Source organism: Micromys minutus (assembly GCF_963924665.1).
Source record: "Micromys minutus genome assembly, chromosome: 21".
In the NCBI taxonomy this organism is placed as follows: Eukaryota; Metazoa; Chordata; class Mammalia; order Rodentia; family Muridae; genus Micromys; species Micromys minutus.
The window spans coordinates 37552218-37574526 of NC_137956.1; the positions used below are offsets into that span (position 1 = coordinate 37552218).

General features: G+C 41.8%; 1 protein-coding gene across 1 annotated transcript in view; it reads right to left on the reverse strand.

Moving 5' to 3' along the window:
• Positions 1 to 22309, reverse strand: part of RAD54L2 (RAD54 like 2) — an 88746-nt gene that overhangs the window by 17674 nt on the left and 48763 nt on the right. Inside the window, exons 3-10 of the mRNA XM_080934461.1 lie at positions 9311 to 9509; positions 6895 to 7034; positions 6194 to 6310; positions 5445 to 5671; positions 4335 to 4517; positions 3911 to 4044; positions 2745 to 2941; positions 401 to 743 (exon numbers count right to left, since the gene is read on the reverse strand). Coding sequence (XP_080790587.1) covers positions 401 to 743; positions 2745 to 2941; positions 3911 to 4044; positions 4335 to 4517; positions 5445 to 5671; positions 6194 to 6310; positions 6895 to 7034; positions 9311 to 9509 — 1540 coding nt within the window. The remainder of the gene's footprint in view (positions 1 to 400; positions 744 to 2744; positions 2942 to 3910; positions 4045 to 4334; positions 4518 to 5444; positions 5672 to 6193; positions 6311 to 6894; positions 7035 to 9310; positions 9510 to 22309) is intronic.

A 22309-nucleotide genomic window follows, 5' to 3' on the forward strand; every position in this document is an offset into this window, starting at 1 on the left:
AGCCTATACTATATCAACTGGGATACTGTAACTGGTAAAGCAATATTCTAGAATCATATTTTTTGCAGATTCAGCAGAATGCTGGATTCTTAGTTTTTAAAAAACAATTTAAAACAGGTATTTTAAGCAACTTTAGATGGCACTAGCTTGAGGTTGCTGGCCTCAGGCTCACCTTCCTCAGTCTCTGGAGTGCTAGGAGAAATGTGTCCTCACATTCAACAAAGACAACTCTGGAGTGAAGAACTTATAGCTACACTTCCAGAGACTACAAACAGTACATCGCTAGCCATTCAGTTTTATTCCTGCTTCACAGAAAAGTCCTCTAGTGATAACATTTTCCCTTCAAAAGAGCTTTGGCATGCCCACTACCCATTAAAGAAGTCAGAAAGCAAGGCCTCACCTCTGCACAAAGCCCTCTAGAAGGCTGTGCAAAACATGGCTCCGGTAGCGCATGAGGCGGACATCCTGAGGTGTGCTGTCAATACACTGTCCGTTTAGGATAGGGCGTTCAAACATGTTGCTGAACTCCTGGCGAGTACCAAGGAAATCTGGGCGCACAAAGTCCACCATGCACCAGTACTCAATGAGGTTGTTCTGTAGAGGGTAACCAGTCAGCACTACCCGCCGACGAGAACGTATGTTCTTCAGAGCCTGTGAGGTGCTGGCTTGGCAATTTTTGATGCGGTGTCCCTCGTCACAGATCACCACATCAGGACCAGGGCGGCATAAGGCCTTCTCAAACTCTAAGGAGGGAAGAGGATCCGGAGTCAGAGGGTGAGAGGGCCTGCTCTTAGTCAATAATATGAGAAGTAGGGGAGAGCCCTGGAAGAGACAGAAGAAATGAAGGAAGCAGGGAAGCAAGAGTCAGCCCCCATTGACAAAAGGGAAGCAGCCAGATAAGCTCGTACATGTTCTGTGTGAGGTTAACCTAGCCACTGACTCTTGCATTAATATCTTCCTATCTCCATTCCTTTTCTTACATTACTTATTCACTTTTTTTTTCCAAGCTAAAAGTAAAAATTTCTTGCATTCCTGGGATTTAAATCAATTAGGAGACAGGGACTAGGGGTGGAGGGTCCTGCACAAATTCTGAGTGTAGGATTAAAAATATGTCTGGATAAACTCCGTAAGAATAACTTAAGACAACACAGTGGGCTCTTGTCATCCAGCATTTTGGGTCCTTCTAAAGGCTGGCTGACAGGGGCTGGCTAAGGACAACGCCTCACAGTCACTCACTGGTCACGGTAAATGACACGTTCACCCTGCCACAGAAGCAAACTCAGAACAGACATACCACAGAATGAAGACTTATAAATTTAATGGTTTCTACATCTTTAAAAACTTTCATTAAACAAAGGCTCTTTAAAAAAAATAAGACAGATACCCATAGGTCAGTACATCTCTCATTCCTCGAGAACCTTCTCCTTGCAGAGGGAAGTTAACACAGAGACCCACAATGGGTCAACATGCAGAGTAAAAAACTGTAGTGTGCTCAGCCATATATAAAATGTACATCTCTCTCCCCTCTCTCCCTCCCCCTCCAGCCCCCCCCCACACTCCCTCCCTTCCATCTTTGTGAAAGAGAGGGTAGAAAGATTGATAAGAGGCAGGGATGTAAATCATTTCAAGAAATCTGTTTTCTGGACACAATAGAACAGCTAAGCATAAAGACTCAGACAGTATGCAAAAAACCCAGGCAAGTTCAAGCCAGGTGAAATCTCAGCATAGAGGAAGAAAGGTTGGCAGAATTCTCAACATTAGCTGAGGTGCTACTAGTATTTGGGAGCTGCTGGGAGAGAGCCAGTCTGTTTTCTTTAGTGATACCACCCCCGAAGGGTCAGACACACACACACTCCCTCCCAAGAGCAACATAAACTGAATTTGAGTTTCGAGGATAGGAGTAGGGAGGTAAGGGTGGAGAGGGCGTGTCTGGGGGGAGTTGGAGGAGGAGAGTGATTGTACAAAATTCTCAAAGAATTACCAAAATATTATATAAATGTATATATATATATATATGTTTTAATTTTACTAGATTATTCATTTTATTTACATGTGTTTGTATGTATATGTGTTTGTATACTATGTGCATACTTGATGCCTGTAGACATCAGAAGGCATTGGATGCCCTGAAACTGAAGTTATAGACAATTGTGAACTATCATGTAGGTGCTGGAAAAAACTGGGTTGTCTAGAAGAACAAGTGCTCTTAACTGTTGAGCCATCTCTAGAGCCCTAAATACTGTTTTTTTTTTTAAAGACAGAATAAAACTATGAACAGCCAACTGAGATTTTTTTTAATATAAATTCACAAATATCACTAGTCTTCTGTCTTTATATTAGCTTTAGAGGATGTTTTGTTTTGTTTGAGACAGGGTCTCACTATGTAACCCTAGAAGGCTTGGAACTCACTATGTAAAAAGCAATAGACTCAAACTCACAGAGATCTGCCTGCCTCTGGCCTCCAGGTGCTGAGATTTAAATATGGCCACCATCAATGTCCAGCCATGACCATCTCTGTGAACTCGTAATGGCAGTAGTTACTTTCCATAAAACCATAAATATGGAAACATGAAAACAGGGAGTGGCCTTTGAGTCCAAGTGTGGGTTCAGAAAATGCAGCCTTTTCTGGGAGGCACTGAAGGTTCTTCCACCCAGCTTGCTGGTTCATGGCAACAGTTGACTTCAAACCTAACTGGCACTTTTGGCCTCTTTCAGCCCTGCCATCTCCAGGATAAGCCACCCACCTCTCCGGAACTCCTGTTGCCGATCTTCTTCATCCAGATCAATGATAACCGGGTGAGAGCGTTTCTTGGTTTTCTTCGGTCTGCTTGTGGCTAAGGACTTCTTCAGAGTGAGCAATCTGTACATTTCATACCCCATCAGCAGCACTCCACCCTCTGAAACCCAATCAGACGTCACTTTAGCACGGGATGCCACCGTCCTGCAGAAGAGAGAACTGTGTAAGATATAAACTGTTCTATAAAGTTGGCTTTTCATTTGTAAAAAAGGAAAACATAAAAAATATTGTTGTTTCAGCTCTCATCAGTAAGGATTCTTTAAATCAAAGCTACATTGGTTTATATCTGGAATGCTTTATTGGACAGGATTTCATCTGGTAGTAAGCATAAGGTAGATTAGCTAACCATAGACTTTTCTAGTATCTCAGAAATACTGCTTTATACTGGACTGGATCATTAATAAAGGCCAAACAGCAAGAACCAGTAATTGTATGAAAGAGGACAAAAGTAAAGGCTAATCTTGTACAGATACCTACAAGGCAACATTCCAGAAAGCATTTCAGGTAATTCCCATGGTAAGCACAAGCCATGGCAAAGAAGGCAACACTCTACCTTTCATCGGACCAGAATCCAGTGATAAAACAAAAGAAAACAAAAAGGTACAAGGCGAAAGACAATGGAGAACCAAAGCCCCTTGGCAACACCTCTACTCACACCCAAGCCTCTCTGTTGCACTAACTGCATATGAACTTATGAATTAATAGTCCTAAACTATGACAAAGCAAAGCAGGGATCAACCACCTGCTGGGCCACTCAGAGTCTCCTGACTTTGATGAGTTCACTGTGTCATGTTGTTATGGGTAGGCTTTTACCCCTACTCAGGGATACAGATGTAGACAATATTAAAAGCTATATACAGAACATGTGTCTAGGCTGCAGACATTTTAAGATAGGAAAGCATCTTAGAGCAGAACTAGAAACTTCACTCTTCCCGGGCTGAAGAAATCTGATTGTACTGGACAACTGTGTGTGTTTGCTGGGGGTGAGGGGTGAACAAGAACAGAGAAAGAGAAACAACAAGAAATCAAATCTGAAAAGGCAGAGAGACATACTTCAATAGTCCCAGAGAAGTCTAAAATGAGTACAACAGAGAGGACAGGCAGACCACCTACTTGTGTTCATCATTCAAGATATGAACTTTAAAGAACCGAGGCTGGATTTCTTCAGGCTTGCTGTCGGCTGGGAGGGCTTCAGGAGCCGGGAGCCACATGTTGAACTCTGCCAACCAATTCTGAAGAGTGTTCACCTATGACAAGCCCAAAAGAGTTGGCTTTTTCTTTCTGTCTCTTTCTCTTTTTAAAAACATTTTTATTTATTTTGTGTATGTGCATGTGGAGGTCAGAGGACAACCTGTGGAAACCAGTCCTCTCTCTCCTGCCACTCCACAGATCCCCAGACTTGAATTCAAGTCATCATCACTTTTACCATTAGACAAAACTGCCCCTTCCCCCCAAACACACGCACGCATGCACGCACGCACTCATGCACACTCAAAGTTGCACTCAACAATCGCCCAGAGATGTTTAGAGCTCTTACCGGCACAATGGCAAGGACTGTTTTGGCTGGCGTGTGGCGGAAAAGGACATCAATGAAGGAGATCACTTGCAAAGTTTTCCCCAGACCCATGCTGTGGGCCAGGATACAGCCAAAGCCACTACTGGTCTTAAACCTTTCTAAGGACTCCACTAGGTTATCATATAGGAACCGGATCCCACCAATCTGACAAGGAACAAACGGCATAAATGTTAGAAACAGTATCAGAAATTGGGGCTACATAGCTGTACTCACTTGGGAACGGTCAGTAAGTAGGCACGTATTATGGCAGATGTTGTATGAGTGGAGATGGAGGTTTCCCAGAACCCTGACAGGTCTACAAAAGTTTCTCTGTCACTCTGGCTAGTGGCAGTCACTACACAAAATAGCACTGACTTTGTATAAAGTCCCATAGGAGTTAAAAAGTCTTCAGTATCAAACTCCTGACAAGGTCTTTCAATCAGCCTGGCTGCTCTGTGCTTGAGGGAGTACCTCCTCTAGGCAATCCAATAGTTATTGCTGTGAAAAGTTCTGAAACTGAGTCAATCTCTGACTGTGTGGGTGTTTATTCACTGGTCCTAGCACTGGATCAATACAAACTATAAGGTTCTCAATTTTCAGAAATTCCCTAATGTCTAACTTTCATATGTCTTTTGAATCTATACCTCTCAAAGATTTTCCTTGCTGATCCATCAGAACCAAGATGTGGTAAGTGGCATTTTTAGTATTTATTTCATTGTATGTGTGTGTGTCTGAGTACATTATGTATATGCACCATCTGCATACAGTCCCCTTTGGATGTCAAGAGGCATCAGATCCCTTGGAACTGGAGTTTCAGAGCCACTGTGCAGTGCTGGGGACCAAACCTGAGTTCTCTGCAGGAGCAGTGTGTGTTCTTAACAGCTAGGCCTCCCTCTAGTTCCTATAGTGATTTCTACTTGACAGCACTAGCCCGAGGCTTATCTCTTTTCAAACATCAACTGGATCAGGGTTTTCCAACAGCTACTCTTGAGAGCCAACAAGTACGTCACAGGGTATAACACTAACAACCAGCACAGGCAATGTCTGCATCAAGGGGAAAGGAAACAAGAATAGGATCAAGACTGGCTGTACCTGATGAGGTTTCACAGCCCGTGCCAACTGTGGGGCCAGGAAGACATTCTCCTCCTCTGGAGGGTGATTCAGGTTGACAAGTACCCGTCCAAGAGCGTCATGCTGGTTTAAGGCGTCATTCACATGGGTGCCACCCTTCTCTTCCTCCTCGTCCTCCTCACTGACAGACTCACTGCTGTCCACAATGTGCAGAGTATCCTCCTCTCCAGAACTCAGTTCAATTACCTCTGAATCAGGGGGAAAACAAAACAAAACAAAACAAAAAAAAAAAAAAAAAAAAAAAAAAAACAAAACAACAACAACAAAAAAAAAAAAAAAAAAATCAAAGGAGCAGAGTACTGTGGTTTGTCAGAGCGAAAGGAATAGGTACTTAGCTAAAACTTGTCCCCGCTTACAAAAGAAACATTTTTAAAGTTTCGTTCAGAGACAAAAAAGCTAACACAGGTACACGTGCTAGAGGTAGACTCCAAACAAAATGAACAAGGACTGGGTTTTTCAAAAGTAATACCAAGTCACATGTGGTGGTACAATGAGTCCCACACTCACGACAGCTGAGAGACAGGGGGATTACTATGAGTTCCAGGCTAGACTACAGTGTAAGACCTTAACACCTCCACCACTAAAAACTAAAATAAAAAGGAAAGGAAGGAGGAGGGAAGGATGGAGGGACGAAATGAGCAAGAGACTAAATGTACAGATCAACACTGACCAGGAGGACGTGGATGGAGGCTTCTCTGGCCTGACCTTACCGTCTCGACTGCTTTTTTCATCCTCACTGCCACTGCTACTGTCCAAACAAATGACTTCCTGGGCCAAGACCCGAGGAGGGAGTTGGGAACCATCACTAGCTCGTAAGACAATTTCCTCTGGAAAAGGAAAGATGGAAGTGAGGTGGTTCAGAAAGTAAAAGTGCCTGCTGCCAAGAACCTACATGAACGAGGAAGAGAGCCAATTTTTCCAAGTTGTCCTCTGGCCTCCACATATAATTCACAAAAGTGCCTCTACACACACACACACACACACACACACACACACACACACACCCCAACTAAAATTAAATTTAAAAAGAAATAAAACACATTTAGCTCAAACATATTTCCCAAAGTGCTTACCACCTTTCCCCTTTGCTGCTCTAATGGGGGAGTGGCCGTTGAGAAGAGAAGCAGAGGAAAGCTACACCAAACAAACCTCCCAGTCTCCCTTCCAACTTCTCCTGGCATGCTAAGATCTAAAGCAACAGGGAACAACAAGTCTCAACCAAATTAACTTGAGTATGTTTTAATCTATTTCCACTGTCTAAATGACAGCACTTCTGACTGTGAAGGGCTGTCAACAAGCAAATGGCTTTCAGGATTCCTGCTAGACCACAATACAGATCTGTCTGACCACTCTGCAAGCTAAGGACCTTTTCTCCCGGAACTCTGGTCATTTCTGACAGAGGGTTGCTTACCAGGCAGGAACTCCAAAGGGACAGTAGGAATAGGGGCTGCATATTCTTTCCTCTGCTGCTCCAGGCGCTTCCTTCTTTCCAGTTCCTCCTGCTGTGCTGCTTTGGTAACAGGCTCCAACTGATCCTCTCGGAGTAGCTTTCTAAACATTAAAAAGAGATCCCTTCAGTTAACTTATGATTTGTGCAGTGCAGCTGGTATAGTTGTGCAAGCTTTGAATCCCAGCACTCAGGAGAAAGAGACAGGCAGATCTCTCTGAGTTCCATATCATGGAACTTCATAGTGAGTCTACATAGTGAGTTCCAGTTCAGCCAGAGCTACACAGTGAGATCCTGTCTCAAAAACCAAGCCAATACAAACAAACAAGAAACAAAACCAAAAACAATAACAACAAACAACAACAACAAAAATACTTGTTTAATATTAAATAATAGCAAACTAAAAAGAGAATTGACCATTGCTGATGTCCGTCCATTCTGAGAGCCGAGCAGAAGGGAAGAGAAGCCTCACCTTGTGTGATGAGTAAGGCTGGGCCTTGTTCAAAGGCAAGGGAGTGTGATGGGGGCAGCAGACTAAAAGCTCAGATGGTCTGCACTGTGATACTTCACTCTATTTGTACTTCTCACAGACAGCCCCATTCATCTGACTGCACATCAAAGATGTCTCAGATGGTGCGAGCAGCTGCCGTGCAAGCATGAGGACCTGAAGGAATCCCAGCACCCACCTAAAAAGCCGGGCTTGGCCATGTGATGTGGACACAAGAAGGGACAGAACAAAGACAGGGCTGCTTGGGCTTGCTGGTCAGAAAATGCCTGGTTTTTCTCCTGTGCTGTTTGAAAAACATCAAACTCCAGGTTCAGGGAGAGAGACCTTGTCTCAAGGGTATAATGTAGAGAACAAGAGAGGAAGATACTTATCATCCTCTTCTGACCTCACACACCCCCATACACACCCTCACACATACACACAAATAAAAACTAAAAGACCAAGAGTTAAATAGTGTGGTTTAAACTAGATTGTGTGTGTGTGTGTGTGTGTGTGTGTGTGTGTAGAGGGGATAGCCTAGGAAGTTGTGTTTCAAGCGCGCACATGTGTTCTATTAGATGGAGGAAGAGACAGCTCTGTAGTTAGAAGAGCTTGCTCTGATTACATAAGGGCTTAAGTTCAAATTCTCAGTACCCATGTCAAAAGTCAGGAATGGCTGAACATGTTTATAACTCTAGTATGGGGGTCAGTGGCAGGCTGATCCTAAGAGCTTCTGGTCAAAATGAGTGTCTGATTCAGTAGAAAATCCTGCCTCACAGCAATAAGGTGAAAAGTAATAGAGGAAAACATTTTGATATCTTACTGTGGCCTCCTCTAGTGTATGCACTATGCCATAAATACACAACAATATGGATATGCACATGAGTATGCATGTGTGTATACACACACACACACACACACACACACACACACACACACACACACACACACGAACAGTTAAGGTTGTTAGGCAGGCAAATAGGATAACAGGGATTCTCTATCATTATTTTCTGAGCCTAGAGTAATACTTTCAAGTTTCCATTACATGTTTTGAAAGCTGTGGGGCAATGCCAAGCATGGTGGCCCACACTTGTAATTCCAGCACTTGACAGTTTGCAGTATGAAGATTATCACATGTTCAATGCCAGGGCTACATAATGAGTTCCAGGGCAGCCTGAGCTACTGGGTTAGACCCTGTCTCAAACAAACAAATGAAGAACAACAAAGTATAACAAACAGGGAAAATTATCTTCTCTTATAGATCAAGTTGTTATTTGGCAGAAGGAAAGGTTGTCGAGGATTTAGAAAGTTAAATTTGGTTATCTTTTAGGTGAAGGTCAGTCTCCTACCATCTGAAACTGAATTTCAATGAGACAATAACTCAGTTTTATGGGGAGTTTTCTGTTGTTGCTGATTGTTTATTGGTCTTTTTTAAACTTCATGTTTTGAGACATAAAGGAAGAAAAGTCTAAGTCAGAGGACCCTATCGTCATTGAGCTGCCACCCAAGGCCTCTGAATGGTCAAACGCTGCCACCCCTACCTCCCATCACTATCTTCCCTACATTCTGTGCAGCTCAACAGTAGGTCTGAACTGCCCCTTTACCCCTTCACTACTGGGTTTGTGATTTGCATTTGGTTTGTTTTGTTTGTAGCAGCTGTTGTTCTGAGACAGGGTCTCCTTATGTAATCTAGCTGGTCTGAAACTCTGACTCTCTTGAGTGCCTGTATTCTAAGCATGTGTCACCCACCATATGTGCCATCTGCACTATTAATGACAGTTCAGAGTTGGACACTTTTCTCCATTGGAAAGAACATTCTTGCCCAGATTAATTTTTCTATAATAACTACTAGTAATAGTCTCTCCAAGTCTTCTTACCCAGAACACAGCTCACCGTATGTTTCTTCTCATGTGAGAGGGCTTCTGAGCTCGCTTCTTTTTGGGGTCCTCGGATGCTAGGATCTTGCCTTGGTGCCTAAGCTGCTCTGAAGGCTCAGACTGAGATGAGGTAGTTGAAGTGCACCGCGGCGGCCGCTGCCCATCTTCCCCCAGCTGGGCATGCTCAGTGCCACACATGCCTTCCAGGGATGGGTCTAGGAAAAAAAGGGGGGAGAGTAGCTTATTGGGGATGGGATGGTGGATTTTGATGCCAGACATCCCAAGGTTCAAATTACAACTCAGCACTGTATCAGACAACAATCCAAAGTGTTCAATCTCTGAATGTCAGCAGATGTACCTGAAATGAAGACAATGATGCTCATACTTCAGAACTGTATGAGGACTAAATAGTGTGTGCATCCAGGCCTAATCCTTACCAGAAAAGCGCACATAACAAATGACAACATTCATTTAGTGGTGTGACAGGAGTTAGGAGACCTCTGGCCTCAGAATGTTCCATGAGTGCTGGCTGCACTGGCTCACGCCTGTAACCCCAGCGTTTGGGATTTTGAGACAGAGCACACTGTTCCTTTCAGTGCTTAGAGTAACAACTTGTCAGAAATTCTGGGCAGATTCACAAATGGCGAGCTCTGCCCCAGATGTATCAAGGGATAGTTTTAAGACTCTTTCCCTTCAAAGAATATTGTGTTCTATAAGAGATGGCTCATGCATACTGAGACGCAACACAGCAATATGTACTGAATATTGAAGAAGGAGCAAGTCACCATGTAGGTGCTAAGAACTGAATCCAGGTTCTCTGTAAGAACAGAAAGTGATCTTTCCAGACCCAAAATAAATTATTTTCTTCAGAAGACTCTTATGTAGGGGGCTTATTCAGACTAATTTTGACCCTCCTGCTTAAAGTAATGAAGCAGAATGGGAAATACGTTACACAGGAGAGCTGTGTCAATCTGCCTTGTCACTCTATGAAAAACAGTTTAGTAGATTGGACTTATCAAACAAGATCATCCATGTACCTTCATGCTTGTAACCATGTCCTTGGACTCGTAACATTGTATTGAAGTGAAGCTTGTACCACTTCACTGTCTTAAATCCTGACAATAAACAGAATTATCTTGAAGGAGGAGTGGAGTAGAGGTAGAACACCAAGTCTTTTAGCTGCTTTCCTAAGTCTGTCCTCTCCAGTTTCTATTGCAAATAACTCTGAAGAAAAGCCAGGAAACTGCCTGCCATTAAAAGAACTATCTTTCAGCCAGACATAGTGGTGCACACCTTTAATCCTAGCACTCAGGAGGCAGAGGTAGGAGGGGTCTGTGAGTTCAGGACTGACCTGGTTAACACAGTGTGAGTTCCAGGACAGCTAGAGCGACAGATGTTGTATAAAATTGTTTTTCATCTCCTCTGAGTGCTTAATAAAGAGCTAATCAGCCAATATCTGGCAAGAGAGAATAAGGAGAGACTTCTGATCCCAGTGAGAGGGCTCTGGTAGAGACTAGCAAGAGAGGAATTTGCCTTGAGCAGGTGGCCACGAGAGGGTTAGTTGAGGAGGACACCAATGGAGCAGGAACAAGATGGCAGGTAACGCCATGTGGCTGGGAAGTAGGCCAGACTAGCATAGTTGGGTTACATTACGATAGATGAGAAAGAACCCCGCCCAGCTATAGTGCAAGAAGCTATTAATAAATATACCAGGTCTCCATGTCATTATGTTAGAGCAAGGGCAAGCATTGAAAAGCCCTGAACTTTTTTTTTACACATCAATCCTGGCTCCCAATCCTACCCTGCCCAAATAAACAGTTGCTTAGATAATGGATTCCCTAGGAGGGGGATATCTACTGCTAAGTGAGCACCTACAGAGGTGGCTTATTGGTGGTAGAGTAGATGAAAATTGTAAAATGGCCTACTATACTTGTAGTTGAGCTGGGACTGGGCAACTTGGGGGGGGGGTTGGTGTTGTTGTTTTTGTTTTGTTTTGTTTTTTGCTGGTTCTCTGACCTGGTTGTCCAATGGTCTTGTTGTTTTCTAACTGAGCTAAACCCCACGCAGAGATAATGACCTTTGATGCTCTCCAAATCTTTCTATGTTTTGTTTCTATTTCACAAGCAAATTTATTGAGTAACTACTTGGAGGAACAGTTAGAGGCAAGGTTAAAGAGTAGGCAGATAGGGGACAGCTCTGCAAGGTCAAGCCAAGAGGGCTGAAATTGATCTGCTAGACAGTGAGAACTTGTTTCCTTGTTCCTGACTGCTGTTTCCTTGTTCTGGCTGTCACGCTTCCTCATAGAATGGGCTGTTCTTGGGAGGAGAAAATACCACTGCTAGTCTTTCAGAGTTACAGACAGATTCACTATTAAATATCCATTCTAAGCTATGAGGCCTATTACCTAGGGTCTAGCAGGGGGTTGAATAAAGCAACACACTTTTTTAAATGCTCAAACCCTGGTCAGTTGTGGTGGCCTATAATCAAGCAAGAAGGTAAAAAGTCCTATGTTCTGTCATATAACAAATGTAATTAGTATTTGCACGACTTTAAAAGTCAATGGTTATTACTACCCTGGCTAAGATCATAGGTTCAGACCTGGGTACAAAATATCTCTGAACTTTCTCTTTGACCTGAATGCCTTGAACTTTCTCTTTTACTCAAGTCAGCTATGAGTAGCAATCAAAAGTTATATAAACAAAGACCACTTGCATAAGCTTCTCGGAAATGAGTTATAAATACCACCACCACCAAAAATGTGACTGATAAACCTTGCCTGGGGGTAAGGGGAGGGATGACACACCACACTTCAGTGAGTGCACAAATACATCTATTTCCAGGGCCCACCCTTGAACTCTTCCTTCCCTTTTCCCTCTGCTCTAGAGAGACCAGTGGCTCTAAGGCTCAGCATTTTGTACTAACGTCCTGTGATGAAATGCATAATGATAAATGCATTATATAATAATAAATGCAGGGCCAGAAGTGGTAGCACACGCCTGTAATCCTTGCAGTACTTGTAAGACTGAGGCAAAATGACAGAGAATGAAACACCCCAGAGACAGATACTTCCTCAAGAAACAAATGATTATGCATATGCTGCAATCTATGAGTTATTATGCACCAAAATTTTTATACCCTAACCTAACATTTGAAGTTTACAAAATTGAGAAGGACAAAGAACTATGTTAAACAAGACCACATGGGTATAAGTAATAAAATCTAGAATACATAAAACTTTAGAGCTAGTAAATAAATCCTTTTCCTCTAGAAATAAATTTCAAGGAAAAATATATAAGGGGGTAAAAAAAATCAATAAATTAAAGAGATGTAAAAGGATGTTAACTATATGTTGTCCTTGTAGAAATGTAAATAAATTAGCAATAAAAATTTTAAAAATAATTGAGGATCCTCTCAATATTTCATAATATAAGCAACTACATTAAAAGAAAAATAACTGTGTATATCTTCATGAAGAATATGTTACAAGCCTGTGGATGCCTGCAGAGAGGAAGTGTCATTTTTCCTAGAGCAGGAGTTGCAGGCAGTTGTGAAACTCTTGCTAGGAGCGCTAGGAACAGAACCCAGGTCCTCTTCAAGAAAAGTTCGCAACTACTGAAGCATCTTCCTGGCTCCAGGAGCTCCTTTTTTAATTTGAACCTAGGCATAGTGGCTCATGCCTGAGATCCCAGCAGTGGAAGGCAGAAGCAGGAGGTTTGCACTGGACCAAGTGAGAGGCTTGTCCACCTGGCCAAGCAAGACAGAGATTTATAGCCAGCTCTTATCAAGGGGAAAAAAAGAGGTTTATAATATTAAGAATGGAAGATCTAAGAACCAATGCCAGACTGGCTAGCTACTTTGAGAGCCGGACACAGACAGAGTTCATGTAGGGGGTTGGTCTAATGCTACTAAGTATTCAAATGCTAAATATTAGCCTCCCAGATCTGGTTGCTCCTGACCAGATATAAACCTTGCCCCACAAGTTATTCCTGATTGGTTAATAAAGATGCCTACAGCCTAGGCTGGGCAGAAGAGAGGGAAGCAGAGTGAAGGTTCCTGGGCTTGGGGTCTCCAGCAGGGGCCAAGAGACCAAGGAGGAAAAAGGAGGAGGTTGCCATGGGGTTAGGTGGTCTTGAGCGCATGGTCACGAGGACTGGCCTGATGGAGAAAGAGTGGCCCAGACAGAACAGGGCATATCTTGGGGATCACCACAGGCAAGTAGACAAACTAGCACAGAGGGTTGATATCTGCCCAGCACTAGTGCTTTAAGGTTTATTATAAATCTAAAGGTCTCTATGTCTTTGATTTGGGAACTAAATGATCTAAAGTAGGGTAGAACCCCAAATAGATATTTAAGGGCAACAAGAGGGGTGTAACAACCCCCAGAATAATAACCACTGCAAGTTTATCTTGTCACCGTGTTTACTAACTTTCAGAATTCCATAATTTAAATAGTAACTTATTTAATGTTTGCAGTGCAGGGAATTAGACGGACAGTATTCAGCATGCTTGATAAGTGCTCTGTTGTTCAGCTATATGTAGGTGCAGCTTTTTAAGTTTTAAGAGAAAATGAATTAAATGAGCACTAAACTCTAAACTACCTATATGCTAATTTCTCCACATTTGTTAATACATATTTATGTATTTCATATAATGATTAGTGAATATACCTTGTGTTCTGTTAGCTGCCTCATATATGTAAATCGTTCTTTTTAAAATTTTATTTTGTGTGTATGTGAGTATGTGTCTTCATGTGCAAATATGCATGTATGTGTGGAAGTCAGAAAACAACTTGTGAGTTTGTTCTCTTCTTCCAACAAATGGGTTCTGGGGATCAGACTTGATTGTCAAACGTAACAGTAAGCACACTTTCCCACTGAGCCTTGTCATCAGCCCTGTATTTAAGTGTTTCCTTGAGAAATTGTACATCTGCCACTTACATTTGTGTAAACAAAATCACAGAGTGGCTTTCTCCTGCTGCTGGGCACATTCTTCCTTCCACTTGCATCAACAGTGGTCTACATGTCTTTGTATATTTTCCCTTCCTTTTATTTGTATTCTAATCTATTACCACTGGAGTAATGAACAGTGTCTTAATGTTCAGGTATCTGCAAATATCTTCAATAGTGAATCAGATAATAACAATTTTAAATTCTATAACTTCTCCATTATAGATATTTAACTTTATCATTGCACCTCACAAAAAGTCACACATAACCAAATGAGAAAAAGTGTTCCAATAATACTTAACTTACAAAGTTAACCAAAAACATTTTTTAAAAGGTGCAATGTTGGAAGATTTATATTTTGATTTCAAAACTTAGGACAAAGTTGCAATAATCAAAGCATGAGGTACTGGCATAAAGACTAATAGAATAAAATGTAAAACAAACTCCCATAAGACGAGATCATGGTTTTTACAAGGGTTTCAAGACCATTCAATGAGGAAATGACAATCAATTAATAATGCTGAGAAATACACATGCAGAATAACAAAGCTATTCAATAAGGATCATATATTAAAACTGAGTCAAGCTAGGCAGTGGTGGCACATGCCGTAAATCCCAGCACTCCGGAGGAAGAGGCTGGTGGATCTCTGAGTTCAAGGCCAGGACAGCCAGGGCTACACAGAAACTGTCTCAGGGAAGAAACCACCATACCCCCACACACACGCCCAACACACACAGAACAGAGTCTTGCATGACTATAATCCCAGCCCTTAAAAGGCAGGTAGAAGGATCGCCAGACTGAGGCAGTCTTGGGCTACACATAGTTCTAGGCTAGCAAACCTAATACTTAAAACTATAAAATTCTTAGAAGTGATGATACAGCAAAAAAGCTTATTGATACTGATTTGGCAATGATTTCTAGAGTGATTCCAAAGACAACACTCCCCCCTCTCCTGGTCATCCTGGTCTACAGAGTGAGTTCTAGGACTGCCAAGGAGACACAGAGAAACCCTGCCCCACCCCTGAGAGGGCAGGAGGGAGGGAAGAAAAGAGGGAGGACAGGCATGGTGGTTCACACCTGTAACACAGCTCTGAGGAGTCAGAGGTGGGTGATCATTGAGTTCAAGGTTAGACCAGACTACAGAGTTTGCCTAAGCTATAAGGTGAGATCTTATCTCCAAAAAAATTTTACAATAATAAAGATATTCCCAAGCATACACAATATATGCTATTAAAATTTTAATTCTTTTGTGTACATATATCTATGAGAAATTAAGAAAATGTACACATTGAGGTAAATATATATACCTGTTTATTTTTAAATGAAGAACAAAATCTTGGGCCAAGGAGATGACTTGTTGCATAAAGTATGAGGAACCAAGTCAGATTCCCAATATCCACCTAAAAACCAGACATGGCAACATGTACTTTCATAGTAAAGAAATGGATCCCAGGGACTTGCTGTCCAACCAGCCAGCCTAGCTGAGATACAGTCTCACAAAAAGTGAGAACAACAAAGAAGTCACTTAAAGTTGACCTCCAGCCTCCACACATATGTGGAAATAGTAAACAGTGTAAAATGTAGAGTATCTTAAATGAATTTTAGAGTTGATCAATAAAATTTAATTTTATAAAAAAATGCTGAGAATACATGTACATAAATTCTTAATACAAGGTAGAAGAGGCAGGTTTACAGTCAGTTTAGAAGTTGTTGGACATTCTGTTCTAATCCAAATCCAATTTTTGTTTAGCATTTTTCTCCCAGACAGTCAGTTAACAGACCAATATGGGACAAAGACAAGCTCATGAATCTACCAATCAAAGATATACTGAATTTTTATTAATCCATATACACAGTGCATAAAATCTGAACTGAGGTAAAACATACTGACAAACACATTTAAATAAGAAAGTGAAGTGTATGTATGTCACTTTATGAGAATAAAAACAAAATGGAGGGTGGAGAAGTACACATGATGTCATGGCCTGCTGCCATCAATGATGAGCTGATGAGGACTCTCACAATGGAAGGACAGAAGCAATTCCTACAACTTGTTCTCAGACCTCTGTACAGGTGCATATACTTCCCACATGCACATACCAAATGATATGCTGCTATAGAGAGAGCCCCAGTCAAGCATGAAACCACAGCACCATGAAGTCCATCACTAGGAGACAGCTTCCTACTGGAAGTAATGAAAGAAGGCCAGGAGTCTGCAACTGCAAGACCTGGCTATACCTGCACACACCAAGCTGAACTTAGAAGACAGGAGCAGCAGAAAAGCAGAAGAAACTACCATTTAACAGGGCTGGGGGAAGCAGTGGGAATTTGGGTGCTCCAGACTTGCCAGATCTCATTACCACCTAATTAACACCCTACGACACAGCTGAGACCACAGAAAGGCTCTCCAGTAGAAGTAACTACCCTAGAGTAAGTCCTGGGCTAGTCCCTCCCTAACCTTTTTTATGATGTTTAAACCCAAAGGTTCTCAAACTAAAGTGATCAATCAGTAACTGACCTGCTTGCTCAAATTAGAATCAACATTCTTGTGAGAAAAAAAAAAAAAAAAGAACTGCCTGATACAACTGTACTAAGGACTTATTGTTATTATTTGAGACTGAGCCCCCGCCTCACCCTCAGGCTACCCTTGAACTCAAGGCATCCTCCTGCCTTAGCTTCCCAAATTCTGGGATTAAGGAGTACGCCACTATATTCAACCAAATCCTTAATCAAAATTCATTAGATATGCAAACAAACACAAAATAAGATTTATGGTAAAGAAAAAGACATAGTGCACCTGTAGCCCCAGCTACCCAGGGTGCTCAGATAGAAGAACCATTTATTTCAGCATAGAAACTCAAAACTCTTTGAACATAATGAGATGTCATCATAAAAAGTAGACCGGTGGGTGCATAGTGAGGAATGCCTGTGATCCAACACTGTGGAGGTAAAGACAGAAGATTAATAATTGAAGGCCAGCCTCAGCTACAAAGTGGGCTTAAGACCAATCTGAGCTACCCGGGACCCTACAAAATTACAAAGAAAAGAAACTTTAATAGGCTAGCTAGAATGTTAGCCAGTTAGGATCTTCCTGAAGCCTTCAAAAACAGAGAAATCAATGTTTCTAAACTCCTTGGCTTTGGGGTGATTTAATTTTAATGCCAGCCTGGGCTTATATAGAAATCTAAATAAAATAAGAGAAATTTTTAAAAACAACTGGAGAGATGACTCAGCAGTTAAGAGCATTGACTGCTCTTCCAGAGGTCTTTTTAAGATTTTTTTTTTTTTTTTAATGTATATGAGAACACCATTGCTGTCTTCAGACACACCAGGAGAAGGCATCAGATCCCATTTTGGATGGTTATGAGCCACCATGTGGTTGCTGGGAACTGAACTCAGGGCCTCTGGGGCAGGGGCAGGGGCAGGGGCAGAGGCAGAGGCAGGTAGGTCTCTGTGAGTTAAAGGCCAGCCTGGTCTACATAGATTGTTCCTTACCAGACAGGACCACAAAACTGAGATCCTGTCTCAAAACAAAATTTTAAATAAAGAGATTTAAAAAAGAGATCAGGGGGCAAAGGCCCAATGCAAAGTCTGACTACTCAAGAAACAAGACAAGAAAAGAAATAGCCATTCTCTAAATTCAGCTCTCAGAGAGGAACAACTACAAATTCTTTGTAAATGTTCCCAAAACCTCACAGGTTTCCTCAGCCTCGGCACCAGTGCCTCTATGGGGTTGCCAGTTCGCTCGCTGGTTTGGACGCTGTGCTATGCACTACAGTGTGTCTGATGACCTTCCTCCTTCTACCCACTATAACAAACCAGCAGTATCTCCCAGACACTGCTAAATATCCCCTTAGGGCCAAAGTCACTCCCTGTGAGCTTAAGCAGAATCCAGGCTAAAAATAGTAAAGAAACAATCATTTGTAAACACAACAGATCTTTTCAGCCCAGTGCTGTAAAGAGATCTAATTGACTCTAATCCAATAACATCATGAAGATTTTTGGTGGCCAAATTCCAGCATTTTGAAAACTGAGGAAGAATTGCCAGGAATCTGGTACCATCCTGGGATAGATATGTAGTGGGCTATCTTGGCATAAAACCCACCTCTAAAATAAAATAAATAAATAAAAAAAGAAAGAAAGAAAGAAAAAGAAAAGAAAAAAGCTGCTAATGCTAATGAGAAAGATCAGTGTTTGGCAATTGCCACTGAGCCTGATTACTGAATTTTATCTAAGTCTGCATAAGGGTGGAAGGAGAAAAGGAACTCCACAAAGCTGCCTTTAGACCACACACACACTTAAGGAAAAATAAGAATTTTGATTACCATCACAAAACTGGGCCTATCAACATTCCATTGTGGATGAAGGAAGGGATCACAAGGTCCCACACTTCCCTGAAGAACTATAATTAATTGTTGCTGAGTAAAAAGCCCCCCCCCCACAAACATGTGTGGTGATGCATGCCTTTAACTCTAGCACTTAGAAGACAGAAGCAGGCAGATCTCTGTGACTTCAAAGCCAGCCGGGTCTATACAGTAAATTCCAAGATAGTGAAGGCTAAATACAAGACTTCAGGAGTTATACCCTAGTCATAGGAAATTAACTCCTTCACCTCAAAAAAACCATTTTAGGAGCTCTAAGCTTAGGAAAGGACATTCTTTTGGCATAGCAAAACCATTGCTACTCCACAAAGCTCTAACCAAAACAAAAGTAAGCCTAGCACCAAGCTCCACCCACAACGCACCTGCAGAACCACACCTTTTACAGACAGCATGGTGGTTCAGGCTCAAGGCTCCAACTAAGCAGCAAGTGCTCATTATGCCTCCTGTTCTCACCAGAACCTCTCAGAAACATAAGGGTGGGGGCAGGAAAAGGAAATATAAGGGTGAGGTAGTGTCCATCCTAGGCTCAGTGGGAAGAAGCATATTCAGGTCCAACCCTGATCAGTGAGATCCCTCTCCAACACATTCTTTCCTAAGCAGTTTCCTGCTTGCAGGCCTCCTCTCCCATAAAAACTGTGTAGGAATAAATGTAAAGAAAACATCAGATTGGAAGACTGGCTAGGTGGTGATGGCACACATCTTTAATCCTAGCACTCAGGGAGGCAGAGGCTGGTGGATCTCTGAGTTCAAGGCCAGCTTGGTCTACAAAGCAAGCTCCAGGACAGCCAGGGCTACCCAGAGACCTGCTGGGGGGTGGGGGGGAATCCTCACTCCTGCTTATGCAATATATTTTATCAAATGGTAGTGGGACACATACCAAGTGAAACAGGGAAAGAAGGACTTGTAGAGAAGAAGGGAAGATTTAAGAGAATAATGTGGAGAATGATCAAAGTATATTATATACAAACAAAACTGAAAGAATTAAAATATATATATATGGGTTCAACTCTCAGCATCCACATGCATGAATAACTCTAGTTCCAGAAGATGGGATGTTCTCTTCTGACCTCTGTAGGTACCAGGCACACATATGATACACACATACACCATACATACATACATCAAGTAAAATATACACATAAAATGAACAAATCTTTACAAAGACAAAGATGGGCAGTGGAGAGGAGACTACATGGTGTTAAGTGAACACGTTTATAAGTATTTGATAGGTGAACTCATTGAGATCAGAGGTTTAACACCAGCATCAGGTACATAATAAATTGGGGACCCACCTGAGCTATGAGACCTTGTCTCAAAAGCCTTCCCCATTCCATGCCCTCTGCAAAAGAAAGAAATAGAAAAGACCAACTTGTTTTGCCTGTCCTTAACCAGAGTCCAATACAAGATCATACATACATACAACTTTGTGTCTTCCTTTCCGTCTACAAGCCCACCTAAGCTTCATCACACATGAAGTAAAATAACACAGCCCATGGCAGTGTAGAGCTGAGGTGTAGGCATGTTTTTGTGCATTGTGTAAGTCATCTTGTGTTATTCAAAGGCTGATTTCTCTGCCCTCATATGGTCTTTCAATCCAGACACAGCATTGTAATCAACAATATCCAGCCTCAAGTTTGTGTAAACATTTATTTTGTATATCATTTATTCTTTGCCTTGACAATAAATGCTAATCACCCAATGGCTTGGCAGAAGAGACTTCTGCCAGCCAAGGAAAGGAGAGAGAAGAGCTGTTGGAAGTGCTGGAGAGGTTCCAAGAAGACATCTCAGGAAGAAACATCTGAAGCAGAGACAGCTAGAACAATACTGAACTGCAAGTATCATGGGGCTGAAGCTGAGAGGTATACAGGTTAGCATAGGGGCTTAAAGTAGATCATTTACCTGTCCAGGTATTGAATTGCAACTTGAAATAAATCTTAATTTCTCTGTGTGTTTATTGAGGACTAGAAAAAGTAAAGATTAATTTACTGCATACATTTATATTAAAGATGATTTATTTTTACACTGCCATCCCTAAAAGTGGCATCCACTCATTCATTCAGAAGAGAAGCCCTTGTCTTACCCAAATGACCCAACGCTAGCTTGCTGGTAGTGACATTGGTGACTCTGTCACTCTTACCTCTAAGGGTCCTTTGTCTCTTTGGTAAAAATTTGTAGAATGGAATGGGCTAGGGATTTGAATAGGAAGACAAAGACAATAAAGTATTCTCTTGTTTACTTCCAAGTATGAACAATCTAACCATAAAGGGAAAAAAAATCTGAAGATGTGGGATTTGAATAAGAATGGCCCCCATAGACTCATATTTGAATGCTTAGTCAGCAGGGAGTGGAACTGTTTGAAAGGATTAGAAGGATTAGAAAGTGTGACTTTGTAGGAGGTATACCCTAGTTGGAGGAGGTGTGGCACTGGGGTGGGCAGTCTTTCTCTTGCAGTGTACCTGGTTGTGAATTAGCATTTAAAGTTCTCAGCTATTGCACTGGAGGCATGTGTGCTGTCATGCTGTTAACAGACTAACCTCTGAAACTGTAAGCCAGCCTCCAGTTAAATGTCTCCTTTTATAAGGGCTGACTTGTTCATGTTGTCTCTGCACAGCAACACAAGAGTGACTAAGACAGAAGACTTACATATATAGTACTAGAAACTGCAGAATCAATACTCTAATTTTACCATTAAATACTACAAGTAATAAAAGTCTCCCACCTCGCAGTTGCCTGTTCTTATAGAATCAGGGGGGGGGGAGGGCTAGGATACAAGGCCAGGTCAATCCTCAATCCACCTGGGTTTCCCACTTTTGGAAGCTCCAGCAGGCCTCTCTCAAGGAGACTCCCCCACCCTCCCAAAAAAATCTCCTGGAATCTCAAGTGAACATAGGGGATAAGAATATGAGGAGCAAATATGACCTTTGCATTCCAAAAAGAGGCAGGGGGCAAAGAGGGCACAAATCTTTGCATAACACAAACTCCACTAGGGTCCTGTGCTAGAGTAACCACAAAACATCAAAAGAAACCACAGTCCTTTCAAGAAACAAAAGACAAAGAGAAATTATAACAGTTCATCTGTTAACGAGTTAACACTGCACAGCAAAAGAGAGTAAAACTATTTCTTCTAACAACCTGAAGGGAAGGAGAAAAAGTCAACAGGAGTCAAAGCTACTTTCTCCTCCTACTGGTGAGCATATTGGAGCATTAAGCTACAAACAACACAACAGCTCTCACACCGATCCCAGAAGGACTCTGTAGTTCAGAAAAGGGAGTAGGCAAAGACTAAGGTTCCATGGCAGCAGACACTGTGCTAGGTACAAGTTCTTCTATCTAAAGTATTCAGGTGTAATTTTAAAAGTTTAAATGATTCTTTCACACCCTTAATCATGATAAGAATTTCTGATTTGGGAGCACTAGGTCAGATTAAAAGGAGATGTTATGAAAGACAAAACTAAATCATAATAAGCCCCTATACCCTACTCTAAAGAGAGCAACATCTGAAGTTATGCCTTGACAAAAATGACAAACTAATTATTATAATGAGCTTTTTCAACTATGTTGCGAAGCGTGATGATGCCTTTAATCCTAGCACTTGGGGTGCAGAAGCAAGCAGAAAGGCAGAAGAGGCCAACCTGGTCTACAACCAAGTTTCAGGAAAGCCAGAATTACATGAAACAAAAAAGCCT